The sequence below is a fragment of the Heterocephalus glaber genome, unplaced genomic scaffold (genome assembly GCF_053883595.1).
Source record: "Heterocephalus glaber isolate CG9 unplaced genomic scaffold, H.glaber_assembly_v1.0 deba00001497, whole genome shotgun sequence".
NCBI lineage: Eukaryota > Metazoa > Chordata > Mammalia > Rodentia > Bathyergidae > Heterocephalus > Heterocephalus glaber.
In genome coordinates this window covers 32598532-32624712 of record NW_028258320.1, presented here as the reverse complement: position 1 = coordinate 32624712, position 26181 = coordinate 32598532, and the positions used below count along the sequence as shown (strand labels likewise).

General features: G+C 32.2%; 1 protein-coding gene across 20 annotated transcripts in view; it reads right to left on the bottom strand.

Moving 5' to 3' along the window:
* Pcdh15 (protocadherin related 15) overlaps positions 1–26181 on the bottom strand; it is a 1622160-nt gene that overhangs the window by 532223 nt on the left and 1063756 nt on the right. For all 20 annotated transcript variants that reach the window (XR_015440346.1, XR_015440347.1, XM_087184836.1 and 17 more), the window contains one exon: positions 4001–4161. Coding sequence is in view for 18 of the 20 variants with exons in the window: in XM_087184836.1 (XP_087040962.1) it covers positions 4001–4161 (161 nt within the window). In the remaining 2 variants the exon portion in view is untranslated. The remainder of the gene's footprint in view (positions 1–4000; positions 4162–26181) is intronic.

Sequence of the window (26181 nt, the reverse complement as noted above, 5' to 3'; positions counted from 1 at the left end):
TAATTGCATTGATTTGAGGCTTTTCTTTACTTCTTTTGATAAGTTTGGCTAAGGGTTTGTGGATTTTTAAAATTCTTTTGAAGAACCAACTTTTTCCTTCATTAATTTTTGTGTGTGTGTCATTCTCTTCATCTCCATTGCATTGATTTCTGCTTTGATCTTTATAATTTCTTCCCTTCTATGAGCTTTAGGTTTGTTGTGCTCTTCTTTTTCTAGGAGCATAGGGTTTAACATCAGGTTTTTTATTTGAGATTGCTGTTTTCCTATTATGAGTATTCAGTGCTATGAATTTTCCTTGTAAGACTGCTTTCACTGTGTCAAATAGATTCTGATATGTTGTATTGTCATTGTCATTAAATTGTAGGAACTGTATGATTTCTTCTTTAATTTTCTCTGTGACCCAATAGTTGTTCAGGAGGGTGTTGTTCAGTGTCCATGTGTTTATGTTATTCTTTGTTTTCCTTTGCTATTGATCTCCAATTTCATTACATTATGATGTGATAATGTACAGGGGATTACTTCAATTCCTTTGCAGTTACTTTAACACACACTATTATGGAAAATTTTAGTCTACTTTGGAGAATGACCCATGTGCACCTGAAAAGAATGTGTATTCTGATTTAGTGGGGTGGAACACTTTGTAAACATGTTAAGTCCATTTGTTCAAGAGTTTGGTTGAGTTCTAGTATTCCGTTGTTTATTTTTTTGTCTAGTTGATCTCTATTTGAGACAGTGGGGTATTGAGGTCCACTACTATTATTGTATTGGTGATTACTTGATTTTTCATATCTGTTAATATTTGTTTTATATAGCTGAGAGAACTAGTATTTGTTGTATATATATATTTATGATTGTCAGCCTTCCTCTTGGGTGGTTCCCTTTATAAGGATGTATTGTTCTTTGTCTCTCTTAATCAGTGTTGGTAGAAATCCATTTGATCCTCAAGGAGGATAGGTAATCCTGCTTTTTTTCAGGGTCTTGTTACAGTGAGTATTGTTTTCCACCCTTTAACTTTCAGTCTATGAGTTTCTTTTTATTTAAGTGTGTTTTTTGTGTGCAGCATATTGTTGGACCTTGCTTCTTGACCCATTCTGCCCATCTATTTCTTTTGATTGGTGAATTGAATCAATTAACATTGATGGTAATAACTGATATGTATTGACTTATCCTTGTCGGATTATGTGTCTTTGCATTCAATTTCCTGTCTTGACTAATGGTTTCATTTTGCTGGGCTTACTGGAGTTGTGACCCTCATTGTCTTTTTATAGGATATTGTTTAAAAATCTTTTGGAGTGCTGGTTTGCTATTCATGAAGATCCTCAGGTCTTCCTTGTCATGAAAGATTTTTAGTTCTATATTGATTTTGAAAGATAGTATTTCAGGGTACATCAATTTGGGTTGGGGGTTGTTTTCTTTAAGGCTCCAAATACTTTGCCCCAGTCTCTTCTTCTCTTGAGGGCTTGTGTTGAGAAGTCTGCTCTGATTCTGATGGCTTTTCCTTTGTTTGTGATTTGTTTCTTTTCTCTAACTGCTGTAGGATTTTGTTCTGTGGGGTTTCTGGAATCTTGACTATTATATGCCTAGGTATAGATTTTTTTTATCATGGCTAGTTGGAGTCCTATATGCCTCACTTATCTGTATATCAAGTTGTTTTCCCCCATTTGGGAAGTTTTCTGTCATTACTTCTGTAAACATTTTTTTTATATCACTTGCATTATCTCCTCTTTCTTCCTTGACTCTGATCAGTCTACTTTTATTTTTCTTTGCATCATGTAGCAGCTGATGGATTGATTTCTCATAGTCCCTTGTTATTTTTAAGAAATCTTTACTTTCCTGGTCACTAATTGAAATCCTGTCTTCTATAGCTGATATTCTGTCCTCACATTGGCTCATTCTGCTGCCTAAACTTTCAATGGAGTTTTTAATTTCCTGGATATCTGTTTGCAGGTGTTTTATAGATTGTATTTGTTTGCTGTGCTAGGATTCCATCATGTTCCTCAGCTCCTCTATTTTTTTATCTGTGTCTACTGTAGCATTATTAATCATGTCTTTCCCTATGGACACAATCTCTGTTGTTATCTGCAAAATTATTTCTGATTGTCTTTTTTCCAAATCCTCTTTTGTTGCCAATTCTGGGAGTCCAGGTGGGTGAGTTTCAGATTGTTCCATCTCGTTGCCCCTTGGGGATGCCTTTGGTGATCAGAAGTATGATTTTGAGACTTGTTCAGGTGTCTTCTCATTTTAATCAATCCAGTCTGGTATGTCTTTGTTGGGGTGACTGTTTGCACTCCCAGTGGGCTTCAATTATAAACAAGCCTAAGAAAGCCCTTATCTCTGCTGCTCACCACTCTTCCAATATCTGGGTTCAGAATGATGGCCTCCTGGCTTCCTGTGGTAGGCTGTTCTTTGTGCGGGCTTCTGGCTGAGGCCTGTGCACAGTTAATGATGCTATCTGGGTGGTTGTCTGGTTGGGGCCTGGGTGCCTGCACAGCTGTTTTCTAAGCCTATGACTGGAGCCCATAAGCCCAAGCCTCTGGTATCTGAGCAGTGCCCTGGCTGGGGCCTGTGCTCTCACGCTGATGTTGTCCAAGCAGGCTTCTGGCTGGGGTCTGAGCTGAGGAGCTGCTGGTATCTGAAGGGTCTCTGACTGGGACCTGAAACTGTGCAGCTCTTTTCAAGGTGGGCCTATGGCTCTGGGCTGGGCATTCAAGTAGCTGGTGTCTGGGCAGGGCCATGTCTGGGCCCTGAACACGCATGCTGCTGTTTTCTGGGTGTTTTTCTGTCTGGGGTCTGTTTTGTCAAGCTTCTAGTGTCACTCTGGTACATTTTCTTCACACTTACATTATTTTACAATTAAATAAAATTATAATTTGCTGTTGCAGTTAGATTTGGCATAAAAGCACAGATTTACCTCACTGATTATCTGGTCGCAGCAAAGGCCTATGCTTCACACAAAATAGATGAGTACTGGGTTCAGACTTTTTCAAATAAAAGCCTTACACTTTGATCAACAAAGCCATAAAACCACTGTGACAGTAGAAAGAGTACTTCACAAAAATTTCAGAATTAGTAAAGAACACAGTAAACTACACCAAAATAAGAGGCAAGTAGAGATTTATTAAAGACTGAAAATTTAAAGTGTGGACGTTAAAGGCTCATGTACTGTACCACCTATTGTAAAGTGAATCATAAACCTTGACTAATGATGTGATATAAGTGATGTTTAGTTCATAAATTGTTAACTTGGGGGCAGGCCTGTTTAGATCTACTCCCTGAGTTTTCTGATTAATTACTGTTACACTTTTCTAAACATTAATTACTGCTTATAATCAGTCCACCCTCATTTCTCTTCTCTGTCATCAACAAAGTATGGGATGCACAGAAATGGCAACAAAGTTATTTTAAAGAGATACATAAATCAACTTTTTAACTTTTTAGCAATGATGTAGGCAACAAATTTAATAATTTAGCTGTTCTTAATAATGAAATACTTATTACATGCTACTTGAGAATTATTGGACTAGGATACTAACATCTTCTGTTTCTTTTTTACAGGCACAGAAACACACTATCAGATCCTTATCCTTCTGCTAAGTCCTAGGACCTTTAAGAGCAGCTAACTGTGAGGACAGCCAACAAACTTCTGTCCTTAAGCCCACAGCAGAATGGCACTCTCATGAGTTGCCATTGTTAGAGAGAAATTGATAACCTTAGTGTTTTTCCTACTTGCTCAAGATTACCACCACTTTATTTTGTACTGTCTCTGCTCTTCTTCAGAACTCTGGCAAGCTTCTAGAATACTGAAAGGGAAATACAGTGGTTCCCTCAGACACAAGTTAGTTTCTTTTCTTATTCTTCTTTCCACAAGTTAATTTTTCATTGAGTTTACGAGGTGATAAACTCAAATTATATAAAGAAAGGTTAATATCTATTAATAAACACATGAAGACATTTAAAGTATAACAATGTTATAATAGGACAAAGAAAAAAATTCACTAACATCTCTATCCAGAACTCTACCGGTACTGTTCAGGAAAAGCATTTGTTTTACAGGATCCAGCAGCACCCAGTAATCCACATTGTCTTTCAAAGAGAGTTCTATGGTTGGGTCTCGTCCTCCAGCAGTGCCTTTTATCAGCATGTTGTCCACCAGAATTGTACCTGCAAACCAAAGAAAGTTATTACCAACCTTATACTACTAAAATGCATTCCTTAGCTCTTAAACTCCAGCTGTCTTATAAATCATTATAAAAACAGAAAACATTCAACTGTATATAAAATTTATAAATTTTTTCTTGCCAAAGGAAAAAAGTATCATTACACTCTTCTTAAATGATATTTTAGGGAAAAGAGGTAAGGGGCTGAATTCAGGCACTTGCTAAGTTTCATCATCTATTTCTTGTTTCCCTTGAACAACATGAATCTCTTCCTCTTCCTGTCCATCACTACTCCCAGGAGCTATTGCTGAATTTTATTGTGAACAAAAAGAAATGCTTGTAATAACAGTCTGATATTCCATCCACTCAGTAAGACTTCTGATATGAAAAGTGATAGCTTAAAAATAAGAGAGGATGAAAAGGCAGAGGTAAAGAAGTAGCAGAATCTCCCATGGTGAGAACTGTATTTTTTCTTTTATCTTAAAATAAATCCATAAAACATAAATCTTAATGTGAAAGACAAAACTAGAGCACAGAAGCCATTCTTCTTTAAGATATGTCTGAGGAACTCATCTAGAAGCACACGCCATTCCACTGTAACATTGTGAGGCTTGCTTTCTTAATTTTTATTTTGAGCAGGCTGAATTGTGCAAAGTTCTTGAATAATACTTAAAAAGAAAGTAGGTCTGCAATATTTCCTATTCTGTTAATGATTCCATGTGTTTTACAAGTTGAATGCAAACAGGTCTGATGCAACTCAGATCTCATATTTCTCTCACACAGCAAAGATCTCTTTGACATACAATAATGTACTAAATGATCTACTTTATTAAACTTACTATATATAGCAGAGATGTGACTATGCAAATAAAAATATAGTCTCCTAAAGATACTTGAATAAATGGAAGATACCTAGAGAACTCCTTCTCCTAGGATAGCACACAAAATATACACATAATTAATAAACTTGAATCTGGCTTAAGGAATATGATGAAAAGCCTAAGATCCACATTTGCATAGAGCATAAAATTGGCTTAAATATTATAATACTATATGATTGCACAAAGAAAGACAAAGGGTTCTTTGTAAGATTTTCAAAACAATTTAATAATAATAATTATCTAATTTTTTATCATGTATCATGTAATTTCTAATGTGTTTTATTACCTAGGAAATTTTGGAATGAACCATTTATTCTTGTAATAAAACTAAATGATGTTCAAACACACATATTTTTCCAAATGGCTGAACTTTCCTTCTAGTCTTTCACATTTTAGCTTGTAAAAATTTAAATATTGAAAGAAACTTATATTTTAATTTGTGACTAAAATGTGAGAATATATGAGAAAATATACTCTAAATTACAGGTCACATGTTCATTGCATTTTCTAACTTATAAGTATTTTTAAGAATATGTTCAAATTCCCAGTACACACTCATTTGAAAATAATTTACATAATTGACTTCTGAGAAATAATTTAGTCTGTTTCAAGATGTAAAGAAAATAAATAGGATTCTATTTCTGATCAAGCAAAAGGGAACTGTACCATAGCAGATTAACTTATGTAATTGTCTATGCCTTGAATGAATAGTGTATAAAAGCAGCAGCAAGCAGCAAACTTTTCCATAGTCTCTATACACAAAACACAGGCTGAATAGGTATGTTTAACTTGGTTCAATTACATAATGTATACATATTATAAGAGAGCACCTGGTATCCCATTAATGTTCAAATTTATGTTTTGTATATCACTGAAATAAATTAAATTTTAATTTTAATACTAAAAACAGAATTTAACACATGACCTATCAGTATTTCTTTATTATCTTATTATTTTAATTCAGAGAGCTAACTATGCAGCTCATTCATCTGTATTACTAGATTCTTCAGAGAAATCAACATATTATCAGTTATAAGTGTTCATGTAGTCAGTAATGTAGACTCTATTTTCACCAAATAAAGATACTTAAGTACATTTTTATTTTTTTCCATTTAAAATCTTCTTACATAGTTAAGTCTTCCTTTTTAATTGGGAAAAATATTTTCCAGATTGCATCAGAACATAAATTTACTGGAAAATAATTTATGAATCAATACAACTTCTTTAATAGGCCAAATGCTTCCTTCTATTTACTAATTGTATATAAGACAATTTGCATAAAAACCCTATTTGATTGTTTTGATGACTAAATGAGATTGCTCATCTAATATGCTAACTGAAGTCTGGTACAGAAAAGGGGTAAATAATCTCATGAGTTTTGGTTATCACTGCTGAAATCACTAATTCTGTTCTGGAAGGAAAAGCTTCTGAAGCTAAACAATGTATTTTTCTTGTTATAGATATCTTTACAAACTATTCTTCATGTCACAACTAAAGTTATCATGGTCAATAGATAGACATAGCAAGTCGTCAAGAATATTTAGGTGGATTCAAAAGATTTGAATTGCAAGTAATTACTATTAGAAGGTAGAAGGCAAGGAGAGAATGATCACCCTAGATACAAGGTAAAGAGGTCATTGTTTTTCCAATGGCAAAATCCTCCTTTCCACACTGTATTCCCACTGATAGACAATTCATCTAGGACTGTGATCACCAGAGAGGGACACCATTCTTTCCATTTTCTAACTTAAGTCAATTTTGGATTTTCTCACCTTAGGAAAAAAAAATTCACCTTAGATTTGATGGTGGGAAAAATTTTATTCAACAAACTTATACTAGAATCTATCTTTACATTGAATAATTTGCATTATATTGAATAATTTACATTAATCTTCAGCACAGTCTTTGGTTGTAGGGGATAGTATACATATCATATATAATATACAATTTCTAGTACATACATATACTATATATACTAAATAATATATATATTTCTAACATATATATTTATAATATATATTCCCTTCTTCAATGTTGGTCGAAGTGCAAACTGGTGCAACCACTGTGGAAATCAATATGGAAATACCTCAAACAACTAGAATTAGAAGTCCCATTTGACCCAGCTATTCCTCTGCTAGGTATCTTCCCAAAAGAATTAAAAGAATCATACCACAGTGATATATGTGCACCCATGTTCACAGAAGCACAGTTTGTAATAGCTAAAACTTAGAAACAGCCCAAATGCCCATCAACTGGACACTGGATAAAGATGTATTTTTTTAATAAGATGAAGTTCTGCTCGGCTATAAAGAATGAGAAACTAGAGACATTTATAGCCAAGTGAATGCACATTGAGGCCATACACAAGTGAAATAAATAGGATACACACATGTAAATACCTAGTAATTTCTCTGGTGTGAAAAACTAAAAGCGTAAATAAGGATCAAAATGTATAATTGATATTGTGTAATAGGAAGAAAAGGTCCAAAGGAGTAAGGGAAATGGGAGGGGTATGGGAAAGGAATGAAGGGAAAAGAAAAAATATGAGAAAAGGAAACAAATGGAAACAAAATCTTTGTAAACAGGGAAGGGAGGAGGGGGTGAAGGGAGGACAGGGGAATGAGGAAAAAATAAGAACCAAGATACATCATGCAAAGGTACAAGATCCCAATGATAAATGTAACTGTATTGTATGCCTAAAATGTACCAATAAACTTAATGGAAAAATATATATTCCCTCATATATACATATATATATATATATATATATATATATAAACACAAAATATACATGTATATGTATGGTATAGAAAATAAATATGTGTGATATAAAGCATAATTGCATATTTAATGTTTTCCTGCAAAAGTTATATGGTTCTTTAAATAGGCAGGATTAGCACAAATGAATTTACTCTGTAAAATTACTGTGAAAGCGGCAATAAAAAGGGAAGTCTATTGGATTTTTAATTAAACTAAGTCCATGAAGCTGAAAGAGTATTTCTACAGAGAGAAACACTAATTGATTTATTGGGTTTATTCCAAACTCTAAAAAAAATAATAAATAATTAACCAAAAAGTCAATAAACTTTGTGCATAGCATGCACTACTTAGAGATATGAAATAATCATTCAAAGATATATAATCAACATGTATCACATTAAACTGCTCCAGCAAATTTTCAGCAGCCTAAGCCAACTGGAAGAATATTTAGTTACATCATATACCCGGAAGCATATATTCCTTTCTCTTGCATGTTAGTCTCTGTAAATAAAATAAAGATAAATTGATTAAGTTAAAGAATAAAAAATAAAAATGTAAGCTTAACAACGAGATTAAGCAGTGAGCATAGTAATTTTCTAGTTACTAAATAAAATCTAGATTCCAAGATTACGTTGCTAAAATAAGATCGTTTTTGTGTTTAGATCCTTGTTGTTAAAAATTCTAGAGCTTCTAGAAGTTTCTCTACTCTAATTTTTCAAACTTCTTGGTCTACAAAGATATAATCCATAAAATTCTTCTATCCCTTTGCTCCTATTATAACGAGATTACTTGGAGAACTTTTATGTAGCAGGAAATATATCATGTCTGTGTCCACGAATTTTGGTTAGATTGTGATTTAAATATTAGCAATTTATTGGCCACAGATAATTTATGCTAAAGATGGAAAATTACACCTAACAAATCATTAGCAGTTGGATAAAATCTTGGTGATATTAAACCAATCTACATTGCCATTTGTCTGTAAAATTTAAATTCTCTTTTAATTGAAAAGCACAAACAAAAAATAAGAGGTGTTGCTAAAGAATTCTTCTTTCACATTTCTTAATAGTAACTTTTATTTACTTCATGAAAAATAATAGATGATATACCAGCATTTCATCAAATTTCAAATATAAAACTTCATTAATGTTATCTTTTAATTGTCTTAACTTTTTAAGGAACTTACATAAATATTTTGATGTTTAGTCAAATGCTAGTATTTAATTTTATGTTGTTAATAAAGTATTAAATTAATGAACATTCATTACACATTTTGTGATACATTATATTTCTTTGATTATATGTTATTTGTCCATTAAGTTCTTGGAAATCTTACATAAAGGTCATATCGATGTGTAAATTCACTGTTTGGAATTCCATGTCCTATATTTTTCTTGACAAATGTTAAAAGAATTAAAATGGAAATTATTCTACAGTTAAATATAGAATAATATAATGTAATTGTCAGTGACCTGATCCTATGTATCATATAGATATTGATGTAATTTCTGATATTATAGCTTGTCACTTACAAAGGCAGAATTCAGAGTAGGAGTACAGTTTTAAAAGTGAGCACACTGAGATAGAATTCCTTGGAATAACCATGTTACCTCTTTTCCACTGTAGGAGAGAGAGGAATGCCAAACATAGTCACTTCATCTAGAGTTTAAAGAAATTTAAAAGTGGCTTTGATGAAAAGCTCTTCTCCATGACACCTGCCTAGTTTTTTATGCGTTCTGTGAAATCCTTCCCTTGAGTGTGGGTGGAAACTGTGATTTTCTGCTACCCCACAGAATTTGGCACATGATATAAGAAGCCTGCTTCCATGAGGTGATTATGTAGTTATGTTACAGGAAGGAAATTCTAGTGACTATAGTGACTTTGTTGTTGAGCACCTGCCCCCTTTTGTCTCTTATTTGATGGCTTTTACAAAGCAATACTTCACTCTGGGAAGCACACATGGCGATGAACTGTAGGATCATTTAGCAGAGAAGGTAATCTTCAGCTGAAAGCTAGCCAGATACGGAAGACTTTGGCCTCATAACCAGAAGGAACACAATTGTTCGCACAACTGAGTGAATACTCAGGTGGGTACTTCCACAAGCAAGTCTCAGACTAGACCACAGGCCTGGCAACTTCTTGATCATGGTCTTTTGAGACTAGCAGAGTCTATGCTTTGCTGAGCATAGACTCTTGACCCAAAGGAATTATCAAACAATAAATGTACTTTGTTTAAGCCATTAAGTTTTGATAATATTGCTGTATAGCAAAACAACTAATACAAAAGTCAAAACATCTATTTTCAAATCCTTGGCCCAATGCATACCAACTTTATGACTGCAGGCAATCTTCCCAGATTTTCCTAATCGGCAATATGGTTATTATAAGAAATAAATAATGTACATAGTAGAAGCACATAATTACTAAAAGCACATGATTAATGAATAATACCTTTTATCTCACTGCTAATGGCAGCTTACATAGATTCCAACATATAAAGTAGTTATTTTTTTTAAATCAGGAGCATCATGCAGTATATTTTATATATACTATGACTGGCTTTATAACTGAGATCAAAGAAGCCTGACATATGCATAAAAGCCAACACAAAACTAACAGACCATACATATGAAATATAGTAAGCAAAAAGGAGCAACAATGTATTCACAGTTATCACTGAGAATTTGTTATGAAGCAAAAGGCCATTTCTTGCTGGTAAAAGCAAAAGTGAATAAGATAACAAGCAAGGAAGATCATATTCCTGAAGTCAAGAAGCTTATTAGTGTTTATTTACTGTATCAATTGGACTAAATAACAACTACTGAATTTATCTGATTCACAGACATGAGAAATGCTAAAATTTTATATCCTTAAAATATTATAAAATTTTATTTTCAGACAATCTGATGTAGCTAAAATTTTTATATCCCATGCCATGTTTTTCGAATTTAATGATTATAGAAAGGTAGTTCAAAAAGAATCTTCTTCACCATTGGGGAAAAATATAGAATCTCATCAGGCAGTTCTCATCAAAAACAAAACCAAGCAAAAACCCCCCAAAAGATATGCATATCTTTTGATCCCCTACAAGTCATATTTATTATGTATTACAAACTCCTACTAATAAAAAACTTTAAAAGAAAAGAAATATAATGTGAAATAGAAAGAAAAGGGGAAAAGGGGAGGGGGAAGTGGGAGGGGTAGGGGAGAGGAAAGAAGGGAATGGAATTAATATGAGAAAATGAAAAAATGGAAACAAACTCTTTGTAAACAGGGAGGGTTGGAGGGGTTGAAGGGAGGGCAGGGGAAGGGGGAAAAATAAGAACCAAGAGAGTATGTAAAGGTGCATATCTCCAATGATGAATGTCATTATATTGTACACCTAAAATGTACCAATAAAAGGATTAAAAAAGTAAAAAAATTAAAAAAAAGAAATAAAACATGGCTTGCAATCTTCCTCACTCAAAGAAAAGACTCAAGGTGTGAAATAAGAGAAACAAATATTGTTGAAGAAACTATTTTAAAATATACATGAATTCCAGATGTGGTGGCACATATCTATAATTCCAGCATTCAGGAGGCTGAGGTAGGAGTATCACAGTGAAATCGAGGGCAGCCTAGTTTCATGATGAATTCAAGGCCAGCCTGAACTAACTAGTGAAATCCTATCTCTATATTAATCAATTAAATAAAAAATAAAAATGTGTGAATTGATTTTTAAAAGATGAGAAACTGAGAGTGTAAATAAGGATTAAAAGGATTAATAACTAATAATTGATACTTTGAAATAGGAAAAGGTCCAAAGGGGTAGGGGTGGTGGGAGGAGATGGGGAAAGGAAAGAATGGAAAGGAAAAATTATGAGAAAAGAAAAAAAAGGAAATAAAATCTATGTAAATAGAGAAGTGTGAGGGGTGAAGAGTGCACAGGTAATGGGGAAAAAATAAGAACCAAGATACACCATGTACAGGTACAAGTACCCAATGATAATTGTAAACATATTGTATACCTAGAATGTACCAATAAAAAAAATTTAAGCAAAAAAAGAAAAGATGAAATCTCAAAACTACCAGATAAAGAGATTCTTTCTCTTAACCTGTGGCTCCATTAAATAAATTAGAAACCTCAGATTAACCTCATCCTTAGTTCCTCAACCAATAAATCAAACTTTTAGCAAGTTTTCACTGAACTCTCACTTGAGACAGTGAATTTCCTTACTTTAGTGAAAATTCATCTGTAGCAAGTTTTCATTGTTTTTAGATATGTGACTTAAAACAAGAATTTTAATTAATCTTTTAAGCACTATTTCAAAGTTTTAAAGAGTTCAATTCAGTAAATTCGTAAATGTGATTGATTAAATTGAACGGATAAACCAAGTACTGGGGAGAAAAAGCCTGTTGAGGCTGTTTGTCTCACTCAGATAAGGACTGTAGTAAAGCTGATCTCATAAAAGTTAAGAGTAGAGCATTGGTTACAAGAGGCCAGAAGGAGGTGCGGGCAGGGTTTTTTTGGGAAATGTTGATCAATGGGTACTAAGATACACTTAGATAGGGCCCAATAGTGCGGGCATGCTATTGTACAATAGGGTGGCAACAGGTAACAATAATGTACCATGCATTTCAAAAAGCTAGAAGAAAAAATTTTAGAAGTTTTCATCACAAAGAAATGGTGTTTGAGAACATAATATTGTTTAACCATTTGTTTGTTTGTTTTGTGGTGGTGGTACTGGGACTTAACTCAGGACCTTTCCACTGAGCTACAACCCCAGGTTTCATGAAGTCACTCAGCTGGCCTGCAATTTGTGATCCTCCTGACTCAGCCTCCCAGAATGCTGAGATTAGAGGTGCACACCACCACATCCAGCTTTTATTAAAAACATGATTTGAATATTAAGTTATGTATAAATACATCAAATCCTTATATGATACTTGATTAATATCTACAATTTTGTTTTTATAAATCAATTAATTTTAAACCATAAAAATTTGATTTTATAATACATTAAGTTTAAAATGGTCATTATAGAGGCTGGGAAGATTAATGAGGAGGAAGAGATGAGGACAGATTGATCAATGAGCACTAAGTTACAGTTAAATAGGAATAAGAAGTTGTGGTGCATTACACTCTGGGATAACTATAGTTAAGAATCATGGACTATATACTTCACAGAGCTAGAAGCAAAAATAAAAAAGGAGGGGGAAAGGAAGGACTAGGGAAAATTAGAAAAAAGGAATGATTTACAACTCCACTTTCTAAGAACCTAGTCTCTATGGCCTATTATTTCTTTCCTATTGATCAACATTGTAAATGAATGAAATGTATTTTAAGTTTTTTAGTTCTTTCATTTTAAGATTGTTAAATAGTAAAGCCTGTACATTAGTTAGGTTCTGTTTTATGAAATCCACTTTTTAAAGTTCTGATGATTTGAAAGCACATTAAAATTTGGGGATTTTAAAATTAGAATACATATAGGTAATTTTTACTTATAAGAGCTTCTATTATTGTAACTGGAAGAAAATATTTGGTGCTTTTGAAAGTCTATGTTCTAGGATGCTACACAACTTAGACAAGCATTTAAACTTGAACCAGAAAAAAAATAATATATGAACTCTCACAGTTTTGTTTACCACTCTGTACATAATAGTGAAAGACATTTTGTTTTTAACTTTTGAAACTGTCCAAGGAAAGTTTTCTCTGTTTTATGGTGCTGATATCTGATGTTAGATCTGTAGTACAAAGGGTAGCTGCAGGGAAAGGTCCTGGCCATTCTTCCACCCCCTGTATCACCTCTGAAGAGCTGTACCCTCCCACACCAGAAGCCCCAGTCCACTCCTTCCCTTCCCACTAGCATTTTCTAGTCCACTAAGGTAAATATCATCCTTCATCGCCCCTTCCCTGCAGCCATCATAGAATCTGCAGCTGTGTGATAGGATGTAGATTGTACTGACTTTTTATCTGACTTGTCCTATTCATAAAGGAAAAGATCTTCCTCCTTATTTATCTATCTGTAGGGCTTCGAACATCCTTGAAATGTTTGAAAAATAAATTATTTACAATCCTTGTTTCATATAAAAAGAAAAAAGATATGCAGGTGAGTTTTTTGGTAGTAACAAAATCATGAATGTATCTTCCAGCAACTTCATTACTTATTATAACTATTGAATTTCTAATTGATCCAAAACTAGGTCTACATTCCAGGCAAAAAGATAGAACATATTATAGTCCTTCTCTGATTGTCTTGTATCTCCAGATTTAATTTGTAATATGAGGTATTTAAAATATTTCACTGTATAGACTAATTTACAGTATAGTAATGTGATTTTTGTAGTACCTTTAAGACTATACTGCATAGTCATTACTCTAAAAAGTGAATTTATTTTCTCACCTTAAAAATCATTCAAAGAAACATGTCACAAACTATGAGGCAAATGGTCTTTAATAATTAGGATAAAGAGTAAAATATAGGATCTTGTGAATATGCTGGATGCCAATAAAATACTTTACAAAAATATTTCTTATTTAAATAAATAATTTGCTCCCCTGAACAATTAATTGAAGGACATGTTGAGCAACCATAATATGCTCAAGCAGTGTTTGCTTTTTATGTAAGAGTGGACGAGTATTAAGACAGTAAATTCTGTCATTTTCTTTACCACAGTGTGTGCAAAATAAAGATAAATATGCTTAAGTTTGATCATTAAAGAACCAAAAATGTGGACTAATGTTGAAATTTTCTGCTGGGCTCATCACAGGAGCTGAATAAGTTAAACAAATTTAATTAAATGAATTTCTAACTACAGTAACAATGAAATAAACATTCTAAATCTTATTCATTTTCTGAAGTACCCATAAATCCTCTTTTAAAAAATCAAATTAAAGAAGCTTATTTCAGATAGTTTTGAGTGATTATTTTATTCACTTGATCCCTAAAATGATGACCCTCATCAGAAGCATTTTAAGCACTGAAGAACGTGCTTGAAAGAATGACTAACACAGTGCATTTCTTTTAGAAATATTTTATAGTTTTCTATATACAAGTTTCTCATCTCTTTGGTTGAATTAATTGAAAAGTACATTTTTCTTCTTTATGCTCTTATAAAAAGAATTATTTTTCTAATTTCCTTTTTGGATTCTTCGCTGTTAGTGTAAGAAGTGTAGCTGACTTTTGTGTTTTGGCTTTTATTCTTCTAGCTTCCTGAATTCAGTTATTAGTTCTCTGTGTGTGTGTGTGTAATTATTAAGGTTTCTGCATACATTATACTCTCAAGGGAGAGTGTGTTTATCCAATATCAATAGAAATTTTGGCCAGTATTTTTTACCAATTTTATGCAATATTAATAAAATGTTAGCTAGAAATCCAAAAGAAAGTGATTGTTTATTTGCTATTTATAGCTTATTACTGATATAAATAAGACATTAATATCCAAAATATAGAGAGAACTTCTACATATGAACATCAAGAAAAGAACCTACTCAAAATGGGTAAAGGGCTGGAAGAGACATTTCTCCAAAACGAATACATACATGAAAAGTTGTTGAATATTTCTCTTAAGAGAAAGGAAACCCAAACTACAGTGAGGCACCACTTCAAACACATTAGAATGGATACTATTAACAAAACACAAAACATTAAGTGTTGATATGGAAGTGGAGAAATTGAAACGCTATGCACTTCTGCAGTAAGTAAAATGTTATAACTTAAAATTACAATAAGACAAATGAAATTCAAGAGATACATTGTGTATAATAGTGACTATTATTATTATTAACATATTCTACACTTGAAAAATTACTTAGTGTAGCTTTTAAATGTTTTATATACATATACAAAACATATGTGAGGTAATGCAAAAGTTAATAGTCCTGATTTAGCCATTCCAGAATGTATACATATATCAAAACATCATATTATACACCATAAATGTATTCAATTTTAGTAGTCAATTAAATAGTAATATTAGCACATAGAAAAACAACAAAAATTAAATCTGCAAGTCATTGTGGAAAATAGTATGTCATTTCCTAAAAACAATTAAAAATAGTATTGCTGTTTGGTAGAGCAGTTATATTTCTGTGTGTATACTTGTTTGTTAAGACCAGCCTATTAAAGAAAGATTTACACATCCATCACCATAGAAGTATTACTCACAGTAGCCAAAATGTAGAAGAAACTCAATTATCCATTGATGGTTACATAGATCAGTAAAAAACAACATATAAATATAGGAAATATTACTCAGTATTTAAAAAGGAGATAATTTTTTGCAAGATAAATAAAATTATACTTAGATATATCAATCACACAAAAGAACAAATACTATTCCACTTATATATTATGCTTAGACTAATCAAAATCATAGAGAAACAAAGATCTAAGTGGAAAGAGTAATGGGAGTCAAGTGAGTTTAAAGGTCGTTAGCTTTGCAAGAAGAGTTTTGAAGTTGAATGGTGGTGATGGTTGCATAATCACATGAATATATGTAATATTTATGAACAGTATAACAAGAAATATTTACAATGATAACTTATTTGTAAAGGTGTATCTTACCACTCTTTGCATTAAAATAAGTCCCTGCATTGGAAAAAAAAATTGTATGCCACTCATACAATGGTAAAAACAGATTGGAAAGGGCATTATGTGAAGATATATATGTTGAATCAAGCAGAAGCTCTGTAGACAGATAATACGAATCTATATAAAATAATATACATCATCATGAGGACAATATGTTGTCTCCTCCATGATAAAAGAGGGTCTAATCTCACTGGGCAGCCAGCTGGATGTCATGGGAGTAATAAAATATTTGGAATTTGAACTTGGCTTTTCTTGCTGGCAAGCTGATTATTCAGTAAGAGAGGTAGACACATCAGCCTTATTAAGTCGAACTTGTCAAATCTACATGTTAATTCCATCCCTACCACTGCAGTCATTTTATATATAGCATCATTTCTTTATTTATATTGTTCAGGAAACCTAATCTGTCATTCCTAATCCACAGAAAACAGTATAAGATGTAGAGTTCTTCACAGAAGCTAGAAACTGCCTTTACCAATACATTTGTTAAATGATGTTGCTTTGTATATTCTCTGGGCACACTTAAGCTATGATAAAGGGTACTTTATCAAGTTACACATACAAATACATCGATTTCACATTTCCATTACCTGGACCCTTTAAACTTTTGTGAGGCAGTGATTTTCAACTTTAATCTGCATATGAATTAATTAGGTATTTTGTTAGAATTATAAATTCTGATTTAGTAAATATAGGATGGGGCCTTTTAGCTGATAGCTGATGTTGTTTGTCTGTAAACCTTTCTTTATATAATTAGGCTTTATAGCAATATCCCTAAGTGTGTTCCCCAGGCAGAATTATCAGCTTCGTATGAGAACTTGTACACAATTTGTATTTGTGGTTTCACCCACCTTACTCTACTGAATTAGAAGCTCAGAGAGTGAGGCTCAGCTATCTGTCGTCTATGTGGTTCTGAAGCTAGATAAAGTTATGAACACTAATATGCTACTAGAAGGAATATAAATTAGTACAGCTACTGTGGAATTCAGTAGGGAGGCTATTTACAAAACTAAAAATGGAACTATCATATGACTAAGCTATACATGACCTCAGTATATACCCAAAAGAATTAGTCAGCATGCTCTAAGGACCCTTGCATATCTAAGTTTATCATAGGACAATTCAAACTATCCAAGTCAGCCTATGTGTGTTTCTATGGATGAGTAGATGAAGAAAATGTGGTATATATTCAGCCATAATGAAGAATAAAATCATATAATTTTCACAAAAATAAATGGGACTGCAGGACTTTATGCTAAGTGAAATAAGCCAGGCTCAAAGATTATGACCAGTATTTTTTCACTTATATTTGCAATCTAGGGGGCAGATGATGACATGAAAGTAAAAAAGAGTAGATATGAAGAAGAGGATAAGGAAGGAAAGGGTAAGGGAGGATTATAGGGAGGGTGGAAAGGATCACAGTATGTTATATGCTGCTGTGAAATGGCACAAAGTAGCCCAATATTTGGTACAAGTAATATGCCATAATAAAAGAAAAAAGAGAATCTTATTTTATATTATACTAAGAAAGCTCATACATTTTGACTTCATTAACTGTAAGCTATCGCAAGATCTAGGTTCAATTAGCCAATCTAGCAGACTATTAACACTATTTTTCAGTGGTTTCAGGAATATATGTGGCCTGAATCCAGTTTATGGTATTCATGAGAAGAAATTCAGCCTAAGCAAATTTTATATTTCATTTTCTATTGGGTTTATTTCTTTTAGTATTTACTAAGTATTTACTACCATACATGCTCTCTAGCTCTGTGCTAAAAGTTTGACAAAAGCCCACACTTATACTTGTATACAGTCTACTATGCTTTGAATTGGATCTTATATTTAATATTTAATCTCTATATTTAATCTTATATTTAAGATCTTGTCTTTTCATCTAGGCTTGGGGCTCACATTTCTTATGGGCCTAGAGGCAATGAAGGATGGTGAAATTGGGTCCAAGAAGAATCGTCATCAGCTTGCAAGGAAATTGTTCACATACCATTAGTATAAAGCTATTAAGAGGAGGCTTATTTTTTAGAGATTAGAGAAAGAGGAAATGCATACTTTTAATGGACCCAGAGGTTCATGCTCTCAACCTCCCTATTTTCCTGTCTCACATCTTAATATTTCTTTATTTCCCAGTACTACATTTCAGTGCCACTTCTTTGGCTTAAGAGACCAACATGTGATGAAAATTCATGTGATCTTTCATGTCTGAAATATTTACCATTACAAAAAGATGTGCCATGGAGAACTTGGGGTTCTCCATGTATATTATTATTATATTCTGTAGCTGTTAATTTTACCATTTCCTATGTACATTTTCCAGCACCATTGGAGAAACCAAATATAATCATAATTACTACTGTTGCCACAGTGATTAAATACTTCAGCCAACTGATGGTCCAATATTCACCACCTGCACTTCATCTCATGGACCACAGGCACTAATGTGAGAAATTGTAATATTATGCATGGCATGTATTAAGTATATGCCATTTGGATTACCTGTTTTCAGCAAGGGAAGCTATCTCTGACTTCTCAAATATATGCCCAATGCAATCCAAAAGTCTCATTATGAGGTTTTTTTTTTTTTTTTTTCTTGGAGACAAGTCAAACACCAATTACAGTATTAGGTAGTATGGCAACAAGAAATTGTCACTCTCCATTTAGGCTAACTCAGTGTGGGTAGGTTATAATAAAAGAGTGCTTAAGAGAAATGTGGGTAGGTTATATGGAAACTATAAGGAGCAATGTCATACACACAAAAAAGGGGGAGCTTAAAATAAAGATGCCTCATGGAAAAAAATGACAATAAACAGAACAGAAGCCAAAGGAATATGATACAACAAAAGCTACATTTATAGTTGGTGATAGCCAGGCTAGAGAAAACCAATGGATAAGAGCCAAGGCAATACATAACTGCTGCTTACTCCCTTTATTTTCTTTATCTTCCTATACTTGCTCATTGGTGGAGGCTAACAGAAAGGCTTAAGGTCTTTCATACAGCACTAGGCTGGTTGAGATTGGATGAGAAAGGAAAAAGGCAGCACAACGCTCTATCTCATCTCAAGGCAGTCTTTTCCTTTTTTCTTGTTAATAGAACCCAACACAATTAATTTTAGAACATGGTTTTGGGTGACAAAGAGGTAAAAATAGTGAAAGAAAACAGGACTGATTAGTTTAGGACAATAGAAGCCATATAGTATGAAGCATGACAATGTAGTTAACAAGGGCCATATCATGAAGCAGGCCAATATTGTGGCATTTGACATTATTTAGTTTCCTTTATGTGTCTGTATAAAATTGGCTTGTCATCCAATTTGCATTATAATGTGAATAATCTGTGTCCCTTATTCTCTTTACTCTCTATCACAACTTCACATACATTTTTAGAACATAGCTTGATAATAAAAACAAGCTTACTAGTTTCTATAATTAACAAGCTTATACTGTGAATAAGACTAGATTCACATCTTTAAAACATATTGGTATATTGGCATATTCTATAACACTTCATAATTCTACAATACTCTTTTCCAGTGTGCTACAAGTATAAAATACCTCACTACATTATTTTATGAAAATATTCATTTCATCTAACATCACTGCCATCCAATTTTTAAAAAATGAAATAACTACTCATGGCTACTGCTAAGATAGTCTCTTTGGTCACCTATGAATTACACTGAGAATTATTAGCTGTAGAAACTGCTAGAACTATTCCAAAAGTAAGAAAAATGGACTCAAAAGTGTGTAGCCTGGGTCTTTATGATGAATAAGCTCAGATAATATACTTTGGACCAAACTAGTTGGGCAGGTTATATGTGGGAAGCTCTCTACATAAGGAATTTTTTTCTTTCATTTTGCAACTAATCCCTATACAACACTATTGTGTGATACAGGAAAGGTCTCTTGCTTTATAAAGCTGATGAAAAAGACCATTAATTTAATGAAAACCTACTTAAAAGAAGATGATTAATGTCATGATGGTGATTATTATTAAAATTTTTCCCTTCACAGAAAAACTCATAAAAAATTGCTCATACTGTCTTCATTGTCACACAGACATTTGAACATATCCCTCTCATTTCAGCATCCCACTAAAAATCTAGGTAACTAATCATGTCCATGACGTTCAGTTCTATAGTCAGTTCTTAATTTTCATGTTACTTGACTTAGCAACATTTCATAGAGTTAATCATTTTCTTCTTATACCTTTATTCATTCTCCTTTCACAACACCATACACACCCCTACACTCCTGGTTTTTTTCTACTTCACTGTACGCTCTCCTTTGATCTCTTCTGCTTGTAAATCCTTGTTTCAATAACTTCATTTTTATATGTCATTTTTTCTTTTGATTGACTTACTGAATCTCATCTGTACCCTTGAATTATGACTCATAAATTTAAATCTCCCTTCCAGACTTTCATCCTAGATAAAAACCTCACATCCTGTCTTCACATTGCCACCCAAAATTCTAATAAGCAATTCAACTTGACATCTGAGCTCTCAATCTTTCCATTAACTTCTATAAGTCTCCCTGATGTTGTTGTTCCTCACATCAGTTAAATAAATCTCCATTGTTCCCAATTTTCTAAGAAGACATTTTATGATTCATTAGTGACCCACTTTTCTTTCAATCCCAATATCTAGTCTATGTGAGAACTGTCATCTTATAGAGTATATATCACAAATTGATTTTTATTTACTATCTTTATGGTTCATAACTTGTTCTGGGTTGATATTATTATTTGCCTGGATTTTGCAATAGATTCCCAAATGGTCTTTCTGGTTTAGACCTTACTCAGTCTTAGTCTATTTTCAACATAACTGCTTAAATTTTACTTTGTAAAGAATAAGTCATCTCAAAAGCTTCTAATGACTCCTAAGCACTCAGAAAAAAATCTAGAATCATATATTATTCCAAAATGCCTGAAATTATTTGGTCTTTTTACTTACTAGACAATAGCAATTTCTTCAACACAACAATTACTTTCATATCTTACCCACTCAACTTGCACACAAACTGAGAACTTTCTATTCTTTAATATCTTCTGGTTTGTACTCAAATCATTTTCTCAATGAGGCCATCCCTAAATACACTATTTAATTATCTCCCATAAAATATACAACATCATTATTTATATTTTTTTCTTCTTTGAACAATCCTTTCCTCCAGTAAATATTTCCTTGATTAATTTCTGTATAGTTCTGAAGAGGAATTATAGGTTTCTTAACAAAGACTTTAAACTTATGGAAATTTTGAAATTTTTGGTTGATATTTTCTCTCTCTCTCTCTGTGTGTCTTTCTCTCTCTCTCTCTCATCTGGTTGTTACATGAAGCTTAAATTTAGAAGCATACCAAAAAGAAAAAAAAATGATTTACAATCATTTCTCATTACTAATGGGTGAATTCTCATCACAACATGAAATTTAGCAAGACATGTTACAACATGTTACCTATATTTAATTTCTTCTTTCACTTCAGTTTAATGTGTGCTATTCATAATATTTTGTAGTATAAATATCATCCTATTAAATGTGATATAAATACATATATTCAATTAGGCATATGCATATCTTCATATTTTTGTTGTACTTATGATTATGACATCCAATATGAAATTAGTCTTTTACAAAAGGAAAATTATAACTACAAAAAATAACTTCTCAATAATATTACCCAACAATTTGACACAACAAACTTTTGTCTACTTTCAGAATGAAGAAATATTCTTACATATCTATATCAAAGGTCATATATATGAGTATGCTTATGTGTTTGCATGCACATAGGTAGGAAAATATTCTCCCTGCATGTTGAAAAATATGACCACGTGCAGATACATACTCACATGCATTATTAGAAACACAGTTATATACACATAAACACACAAATATTTCTGGCTCGAATGTAAAATTTAACAATCAAAATTTAACAAGTAAATATTTAATCCTGATCAATTTTTTATAGTTATCCAGGATTAGCCATTTTATAAAGTATAATTCAACATTAATGGAGTAATCTGGGTATCCGAAACAGCATTTAGCAAACAGTGTTGTATCACAGAATTGTGATCTTGATTTCCAAGAGTCAGTTCCTTTTCATGTTGCTGCAGCTTCAATATAAAGCTCAAGTTTCCTCCTTTGAAGATATTTGTCTTTAAAAATAGGCAACACCATTTGACCCAGGTATACCTTTTCCCAATTTTCACAAAAGGTATAAAGACATCATATTAGAATGATACAGGATACTTATGTTTATACATAGGACATAGGACAATCATAATAGCTAAATTTTGGTAATGGCTTATATGACCATTAACAGAGGGATGAACAAAGAAAAAATATAAAACATCCATAAAGAAAGATAAATTTAAGTCATTTGTAGGAAAATGGATATAAATTGAGTTCATAATATTAACTGAAATAAATCTAACACAGGTTAAATATTATATGATTTCTCTTATATGAGAAACCAAGATGATAAATAATTCAAGGCAAAATAGAAGAAAAGGGACAGGGAAAAAAGAGCCATACATTGTGGAAATGTAAAAGGGATCTGGGATGAGGGCCATAGGAAGGAGGAAGGAGAAATAAAAAGGATAAAGTTGCAATATATATATATATAATATATATATATAATATATATATAATATATATATATAAAATATATATAATATATATATAAAATATATATATACATATATATCAATACACCAAAATAAATATATTTATTATACATCACAAACACATAATAAAAATGTAATAAGGTAACAAAGATGACATGCTCAGGAAACAAGTAATCACAAAGATGTGATATTAATTAGTGGAGATAAGAGTCGAAGGGAGGAGGTCTTAACAATAGTTGAGACATGTAGTTTTTATTGAGCTGGGTTGTTCCACCTGATATTTTTATATTTTTTGTATGACAGTCTCATTGTAACTTATGTATTTATATTAACATTTAAGAAATAACTAATAGAAATAACTTTTGGAATATACAGCAAGTGTCAATTGGATATTTGTAAGGATATGCAGTAAAAAAAATCTATTTCAAATTTATTTTACATAATGCTATATGTTCCATTAGTGATACATGAGGGATAAAAATGAATCAGATGAATGAGGGAAGTAGACACAAAAACCATATTGTCACTTTTATTGGCATTATTTACAGGATGAACAGAGTATTCAGGAATTATTAATAAAAAAATATTATTCACAGCTATTCATGCTATAAATAATTTATGTTCCTGACCCTCGGGCTAAGCATATCATGTTTAAAAAATGATTTCAGAATACCAAAGGACGAGGAGACCACATAACAAATATTGAAAATTACTTCTACATGTGAAGTACTTTATTTCATTGGCTTTGAGCCTACTCAGTGAAAATTACTCCCATAATACTACTAAAGTTTATATATTTTCCTTATCTCTTGTCTTCTACTAACAGTTGAAATATGTATGGACATCATTACCTTTGCAATCTTGGGGTTTATCACTAGATATCTCTATGCTATACATTTTTTCCATTCCACTTCATTCCACTCCATTCCATTCCCGTACCTCTGTTTCTTTATTTTCAAGCTAGAATACTCATCCTATAATGCAAACATGTAATGTCATGATAATAAATTCCTTCAATTCAATTCTTAAATCTAGAGCCACATGTAAAATATTTATTTCCAATATATCACACTAACATGATATGTATGCCTCAGATGACATATAAACAAGTGTAAATGCAATTGAAGAAAAATACACACACACGTGCACATGTTCAAAGATAGAAAGAAAGAAGAAGAGAGAGAGCTAAAATGAGTAAATTTAAATTATTTTCATAGGAAAGGAGTATTATTGGATGTAAATATTAGGATGGGTGGCAATGAGACAAAGTGCACAAAAAAAGGAATGAAATTTTTACATCCTCAATTAATATTTGTGGACAATCATTTTGTGAATTTTACTGTTATTTACACAGTGGGAATGATGTGTTCCAGTGGAAAGAAGTAAACAGCACTGGGGTAAAAATATGTTGTTTTTTTCTCCAAGGACTTAACTATTTTGTATAAATCTTACTGTCTAAAAAAAAGTTCCTTACCACACATCACAGGCAAAATCCCAGATGTCCATCAAAAAGACAAAAATCTTTTAAATAAGAAAAAAAAGAGACAAAAATCTTCAAAGGTGTCAGAGAAAAGCAAAATACTTCTTATAAAAATAACCCATTAGGATTATAACAGACTTCTCAACACAAACTATAAAGACCAAGAGATCTTGGAGTGAAGTGTTTCAAATCCTAAAAGAAAACAACTTCCAACCCAGACTAATATATCCTATGAAATATGAAACTATATTTCAAAATTGATGGAGAATTAAGGACTTTATGAGAAAGAACATCATAAGAGATTCATGAACTCCAAACTAGAACTCCATAAAATACTCAATAATATCCTACATAGAGATAATAAAGCTAACAAAGTTAAAATGTCAAAGGAATGAATACATCAAGCAAGGCAAGTAGTTAAACAAAAAGAAAAATAAATGAGTCAATAACAAAAAAAATAGTACAATGACAGGATTAATTCAACATGTTTCAGTAATAACACTCTTAGAATGCAACAGTTTTGCATTCAAGAATTTCATCTAATCTAAAAATAAATTTAGTAACAGCTGTCTTGAACTCAACAGTTTTACATTCAAGAAATTCATCTAATCTGAAAATAAATTCATAGACTAAAACTCAAAGGATGGAGTACAATTTTTCATGCAGTGGCATCCTGGAAGGAAACATGAGTACAATTTTATTCTCAAAGTCAACCTCAAGGTAAAAGTGATCAGCAGAGGCAATGATGGTCAGTATATATTAATAAAAGAAATAATTAATCAGGAAGAGGTGACAATTGTGAATATACATGCACCAAATATCAATGCACCTCAATGCATAAAACAAACACTATTGGACATAAAAGATTAAATAAACATCAACACAATCATGTTGTATGAGTTCAATGCCTTGCTTTCAAAAATAGAACAACTAAAAAAATTAATAAAATAATATCAGAACTGAACCACATCTTCGAAAAAATGGACTTAATATATAGTGTATAATGGTGAAACCTCTGTGAAAATCAGTATGGTGATACCTCAAAAAATAGGATTAGAGGTCCCATTTGACCCAGCTATTCCCCTGCTGGGAATCTTCCCCAAAGAATTAAAAGAATCATACCACACTGATATATGTGCACCCATGTTCATAGAGGCACAATTCATGATAGCTAATACTTGGAAGCAACCCAATTGCCCATCAGCTGGAGACTGGATAAAGAAGATGTGGTTTTTTAATAAAATGGAGTGCTACTCAGCCATAAAGAATGAGAAATTAGAGACATTTATAGCCCAATGGATGCACATCGAGGTGATACTCTTAAGTGAAACAAATAGGACACACATGTAAACCCCAAATAGTTTCTCTGATGTGAGAAACTGAAAGTGTAAGTAAGCATCAAAATGTATAATAGATAATATGAAATTGCAAGAAAAGGTCCAAAGGAGAAGGGTAGAGGAAATGAAAGAAGGGGAAGGAATAAATATTAGAAAAGGAAAAAAAAAAACAGAAACAAAGTCTTTGTAAATATGGAGGAGTGGAGAGGTTGCAGGGAGGGCAAGGGAATGGGGAATAAATAAGAACCAAGGTATATCATGTAAAGGTCCAAATTCCCAACGATAACTGTCATCATATTGTATTCCTAAAATGTACCAATAAACTTAATGAACAAAAATAAATAAATATCTCCAGA